Here is a 6,812-nt window from a genome sequence, read left to right as displayed (position 1 = left end):
ATGGATATCAGTGCTGAAAAGACCAAGCTAATTGAAAACTACTACCCAAGTGGCATCCAAAAAGAAATAAGATTCAATGGACAGAAGCTGGGCACAGTAACAAGCTTCAACTATTTGGGTCCTGTAACCTCTCATGAAGGTTCAAAACCTGAGGTTCTTTCCATGATCATGCAGACAACTATTTCACTGGCTAGGCTGAAGCCTATTTGGAAAGACAGCAACATTACGCTTGGGTCCAAGATCAAGCTTATACACTCCCTTGTCATGTCTATATGCCTTTATGCATGTGAGACATGGACCCTGACATCAGAACTAGAGAGAAGAATCCAGGCATTAGAGATGAGATGGATCCAGAAAATCTCATACTTAAACTGAGTCAATAATGAGGAGATGCACGTTAGAATCCAAGGTGCAATTGGGCCATATGAAGATTTGCTCATCAATGTAAAGAAATGCTAACTAAGATGGTATGGTCATGTCTCACGTTCATCTGGCCTCTCAAAGACAATCCTACAGGGCACAGTGAGAGGAAGGAGAAACGAGGTAGACAGAAGAGATGAGAAGTTAGTTAACATCAAAGAGTGGACAGGCATGTACATTGCAAAGTCTCAAAGAGCAGTGGAGAATAGGGCAATATGGAGTGAGACTGTCGCAAAGTCATCAGTGGCATCCTACGGCCAGTTGGGATACAGAAAAAATTAAATGGAAATGAACTTATCACAAAGTTGAGCATGTCACCGTTCCTCCCTCACACACACACACACACACACACACACAAACACACACACATGGTAGAGAGATATGCCAAGTCACTGATGTGAACTGTCGGGAAGCAGACAGAATATAAATATGGCTAAAAGTGGCTGACAGGAAGAAAATGTAGGTTTGGCAGATTGAAATCTACCCTAATATATCCCATTTTGTTACATCTGATATGATTTAAGAATAGTACTAAATAAAATATCTTAGATTGATATACCAATGAGAAAATGACCCTTGCCATTTTCCCATGTAACTGAAATACCAATAGACTGTTCTGTTGAGATATCAATCTAAGACATTTTTTTCTAGTATAATCTCAAACTGTATCCAATGTTCTTTGCACTTAGTTCATTTTGAACAGACAATACATGGGTAATGTTTTCTTGAAAATATGCAGCCGATTTGGTATAAAAATAACTTATATCGATGCAAATTCGGTTCTATATTCATTTCAAGATTATTTTTTTAAATAAATGTTGTTTCTTCTAGAAGTTGTAAATGACAGGAAATAGACAATTACAAATACTGATTTTATATATAGAATATTAAACATTGCATCAATGAACATTTATCAGGTATGTCACCATTATAATATTTTTTCTTTAAAATTGACGTAGCCTGCATTAGTGAAACCACACAAAATTTTCCTAGTTTTCAACTTACCTAGCAAGGAAAAGTTCTTGAAAGTGTCACGTGACTGCAGGGATAATTTTATTTATATAGCATTGCAGTCAGCTGTATTTTTCATATTTTACGCATTCTACAATGCTATCGCAGCTGCCGATGATGTAAACACCCAAGATAAATACAAAAAATGCAACAAATTTGTAAAGACAAAGGCACTGTATGTCTATATAAACTAAATAAAGCATCTTATAAAATAAAGAAAATAAAGTTTGGCCATTTTCTGATGCAATTACAGAGATCTAATGTAATTGGTATGAAACTTGTTGAAATAATATCCAGCTTTTGCTTGCCAAGGCAAGGCTAGAAATTGTTCAGCTCTTTTTATAAATTCAACAGTAAATCATTTTCCATTTGATCTCCTCCATGTATGGGTGACTGACTCATGTGCTTCAGTGCTAAATGAGTGATTGTCATGCAATATATTGACTCATGCAATAGTGTACAGGTAACTGACTTGTGTGATACAGTGCTATGGATGATCAATTTGTGTGACATTGATTATTACAGCGTAAGAACATACCTCAACATATTCCTATGCCATATAAAACTCATTCTTTCTGCCCTCTCAGAACAAAGTACATATCTGGTTTTATATTTATTATTGTTACGACTCTATGGTCTTAAACTAAGTATCAGAAAAAGCAAAACCAACAAGTTTGGTAAAAGTCAACAAATAATTTAATTCTCTAACTTATAAAATAAATTTTTTGTAGTTTACAAAATTGAGAATTAAATCCCAAATAATCCTAAAAGTTCTATCACAAAAACAAAATGAATTTTTATGTTCCTGAATGTGCTAATTTATCAACAACCTTTAATAGTTTGATGTACAAATAGTCTTGATGTAGTGTTAAGTCCAAAATGACAATGAGAACTTTGTAATTCCAATGAATAGTTTTGATAAACAATTCTTTTCAAATTATAACTGAACATGAATAAAATTGATTCCACAAAGTCTTATGTTAAGATGGGGATCAATAACCTTGTTGATCTCATCCTTGATACACATCCCCACTTGAAAAAATATTCATTTCTAGAATCTTCCATGGTCATAATCAAGGTTGGGTCTGGAACCCAAATTAATAAGACAAAGAAAAGTTATGACAAAAAAAGCAGCAGGGAAGTTTAACAGACCTTTTTTCCCAGACCAAATTAACCTTCCTACGAGAACTTTTCTCGTAGAAGCCTCAGAAATCAAAAATAAAGCCTTCCACGATGATCAATTTTCGTTACATTTCAGACCCAATGCATCAGGGTACCCCAATTGTGTATCACAAAAATATAACAATCCAGGCAGAAAAATAAAATTTTCTCTCTCGGCGATTTCAATCTAGGTCATTCTGGTGATTCTCGCCGAGGTGGGGATATTTTTCTTGGTTATTGTTTTTGTTGTTACTCGAGGCTGCTTTTTCACGAATAAATTTGATCAAGACCGATGCGATACCGACCACGTGGATCATGCAGATTTATCGTGATGAAACCATGCGGCGTCATCTGAGCGTGGCTGAACAAATTTCTAAATTTATTTATATCCATGTCACCGTTGCACCAGGTCTGATGGATATTTCTCAGCGTGTGTGTGTCCACGCCGTTGAACACAGATAAAATATTACAATTATCCCTGATCACCTTCGGAATTTGCGTATATCTCTGTGTCACGTAAATCACATCGGTGTTCTTGTGTCTGCCACGCGAGAATATTCTAGCCGGGTTAGTTTGTTTATCTAGCATAACATCGTCGTAAACAACAAGATTATTAGTATCGCCGTCCAAGTTTTCCACGGAAGGAGCTTCGTTGATATCCGTGATGAATTCTATCGTGCCTTCATCGGTATTGTCACTAAATTCCTTTAGCACTTGATAACAACGCTGATCATCCACGGATGGTGCAACCAAATACAACTTGTCCCATTTTAGCCATCTCATGATCAGATTCAGCAGCAACTGCGTCTTACCTGATCCTGACGGGCCGATGATTATCATTCTTATCGAATTTGGTAATGCCGCATGATGTTTCACTTGCTCGCGTCGTTTCGTGGCTGAAAAATCAATTACATTCATGTTACTAAAATACATGGATCTATATTGTGTTAAGTGTCGCACGCACACAGCTACGATAAATCCGACCGAAATCGTCACACGCAATAACAGGAACGCAATTGCAGGAGAATGCGAAGTTTGTAAGACACGCAAATTTAGATTTACAAAAAAAAAATAGAACCGGAGGAGACATCGCAGCCTCCTTAAAAAATCTACCTGGATTACCCTGGGCAAAATATCCCGGAGAGAAACATCTACCTGGATACAATTACTGCGGACTTGGAACGAGACTCGATATCAGACTCGACAAGAATAAACGACCAAAGCAAGGTGAAAATCCGATAAACGCCATCGATGGAGCTTGTTACGACCACGACCTCGCATATTACAGCGGAAATCTGCTACAAAGGCATCTTGCTGATATCAAGCTAATTCACGCATTAAACGCGATTCCCAACAAAAATCTCAAAGAGCAATTAGCATCCTGGCTGATCAAAGGCGCGATGAAAGGCAAATTAGTATTCGGTGCTGGTAAATAGATATGGAAGAGATATATTATTCTCCGCGAGGATTCTGGCGAGGAAAATCGGCAATTGCCAAACTTGCCAAAGCCGCATCGGTAAAAAAATCCGTCGCTGAATCGTGGCTATCAAAACAGGCAATTTGGCAAATATATCTTCCTCCGCCTAAAAAAATACCGTACGCGAGTTTCACCGTCAGTGTCCCCAATGAGGTCCATCAAGCGGACTTGATGTTTCTTCCTCACGATACCGTCGACGGCGTCACATACAAGTACGTTCTGACCATCGTTGATATCGCTAGCAGGTACAAGGAAGCAGAGCCATTATCGAATAAAACATCGACGGAGATCGCTAAAGCATTTAACGAAGTTTATTCCCGATCCTCATTAACATGGCCGAATCTTCTCCAGATTGATCCAGGTCGAGAATTCCTCGGTGAGGTTACCTCATTGATGAAAAAGAATAATGTGAAAATCCGTCGCGGTCTTGTAGGTGTTCATCGCAATCAAGCTATCGTCGAAAGATTCAACAAAACGCTCGCAGAACGACTATTCGGATACCAATACGCGCGTGAATTTATTCAGGATAATCGATCCCACGATTGGGTATCAAGATTGCCTCATGTAATTAACGCGTTAAATAACGAGACGACTCGAACAATATCAATGAAACCTGCAATTGCTATCACAAAATCGAATATACCCCTAAAGCGAGATTCCACAATTCAGCCTGTACTAGGTAGCGTCACAGTCAGATATTTGTACAAAGAGGGCGAAGCTGAAGGAGGAAGAAAAAGAGCAACCGACCCAATTTGGAGCGTCACAACACACAAAATATCCGCCGTAACAAGATCGTCAGGAAGACCGGCAATTTATGTTTTAGATTCATTAGCGCCACAACGCGGATTTACCAAAGAGGAATTACAAATAGTCCCCGAAGATACTCAACTACCGCCAGCGTCACTAAGGTAATTTACTCGAATTCGTCCTAATTGGGATAATTTTCTTACTTTCGACACGGCCAAATACACTAAATTTGACCAAGAAATTCTATCATCGACGATCCAAACTTGACCATCTACGGTCAATCCCTGCGATGAATGTATCGTTGTTGCGTAGCCTAATTTCCATGGTGATTTTTCTGCATTTAGCGCGTCACTGACAAGATTAATATCAACAAAGATAATATCGTTCAAAACCAAGTTTTTTTCCTCTCCGCACGGCAAAGTAACACTGATATTTTGTCGCCGAGTATTAGCGGGCCTATAACACAACGGTACCTGCAATGTTGGAAATTTTTCACAATGTAGCTTGAATAACATTTCCTCGATGATATCACGAATAATTTTCCTGCTAGCGACGATCAAATGATCAGGACGCCACAAATTTAGAAAATCGCTCATCGGAGTCTCATCGATTATTCTTCTCATGACGTCACACTGAATCTTGTTCGGTTGTAATCGAATTAATTTTTTGAATTCGGTCAACAAAATATCTGTCGATCTATGATCAGCGTCAATTTCCTCATAATAATCAACAAAGCTTCTGAGCCACTCGTGAGGCGATTCGGCATCGATTGGATTAGGTTGGCCGTGATCGCCGCACATTATCACGGCTGTATTTTTTTCTCCTAGCCAAGCCAGGAACGATTTTAATATATCTAAATTCACCGTGCAAATCTCGTCGAAGATTATAACCTTATTGATATATTTATCTCCCATGCGCACCGAGTCCCATGATCCACCGCTGTACTTGAAATAGCTATGGTACGTGCAAGAATTAACGCCGCGCTGCCTTATTTCTCGCGTTAATCTGTGTGTCGGCGTTAATACAATCATGTCGGAGTTTGCAAATAAATTTATTACTCGCGTTGTTTTACCGCTACCGCCAGGTCCATTCAGGTAAACGAATTTACTGCGCGAAATTGGATCGAACGCAGATGCGGCTGTCGAAGATTCTTCAAATCTACCTCGGTGAAATTCATCGCAATCTTCAACGTCAGCGTCTTCACAATATCCTAGAATATCCTCGTTTTTTATTCTCCAAGTTCCCCATGAGCTACCGTCGGTAATTAAATTTTCCAACATATCCTGGTATTTTTTATCGATATAGAACGAATCCGTCGCGACTCTTACTGCGATATCAGAAAATTTGTTTATCATCGAGAGCAAATTTATACTCACGTAAGCGAGCATCGATGATCGTAAATGCGTATATTGCGCCGATTCTCCATCAAGATAGCTAATCACGGTACCTAACTTTGCTCCATCAACGATAATATTCTCCCTGTTACAAAATATTCCTCGTGACGCTGTATCGGCGATTATAAAATCCATTTCAGCGTCATTTATGAATAATCTAGCGTGCCGATGCTTGTGGTCAACAGATCCGCCCTGAGTAAATTTACCGATTATTTTTCTTCCGATATCTTTCGCGTTATCACAATCCGTGGGCAGCCACACATCTGTTTGTTTCCTATACGATATAATCGCCTCACTCACTGTCAACGACACTAACATCGACGAATCCAGCATATATCTCAACAACACCGTAGGAACCCAACGACGCTGAGAGAAATGTCTGCCGAACCAAATGTAGCAGATTTTATGCAAATTTTCAGCAAATTCAAACGACGTGACACAAGCGAATCCTGTTATGACAAAATCAGGTAACGGTCCGTTAATTGCCACTCTTGCCATCTCGTTAGTAGGATGGCCGAATTTAGTAAAATATTCGGCACAATCGCCATATCCGAGAAAACTTCCAGGATAACATGCGCTCATGTCAACGGAAATCATGTCCT

General features: G+C 39.0%; 1 protein-coding gene across 1 annotated transcript; it reads left to right on the top strand.

Moving 5' to 3' along the window:
- LOC149779367 (uncharacterized) lies at positions 1-375 on the top strand. The gene has a single exon (XM_089938425.1). It carries the CDS (start codon positions 1-3, stop codon positions 373-375), a length of 375 nt encoding a protein of 124 aa, XP_089794551.1.
- The last annotated feature ends 6,437 nt before the right edge of the window (positions 376-6,812 follow it).

Source organism: Sinohyriopsis cumingii, chromosome 17, assembly GCF_028554795.1.
Source record: "Sinohyriopsis cumingii isolate HCF-2022 chromosome 17, ASM2855479v2, whole genome shotgun sequence".
Classification (NCBI taxonomy): Eukaryota; Metazoa; Mollusca; class Bivalvia; order Unionida; family Unionidae; genus Sinohyriopsis; species Sinohyriopsis cumingii.
This window is presented reverse-complemented; position numbering and strand designations above follow the sequence as displayed.

What these genes read in the sequence shown, in the direction of transcription:
- LOC149779367 (XM_089938425.1), top strand. Translation starts at nt 1, where the DNA reads ATGGATATCAGTGCTGAAAAGACCAAGCTAATTGAAAACTACTACCCA.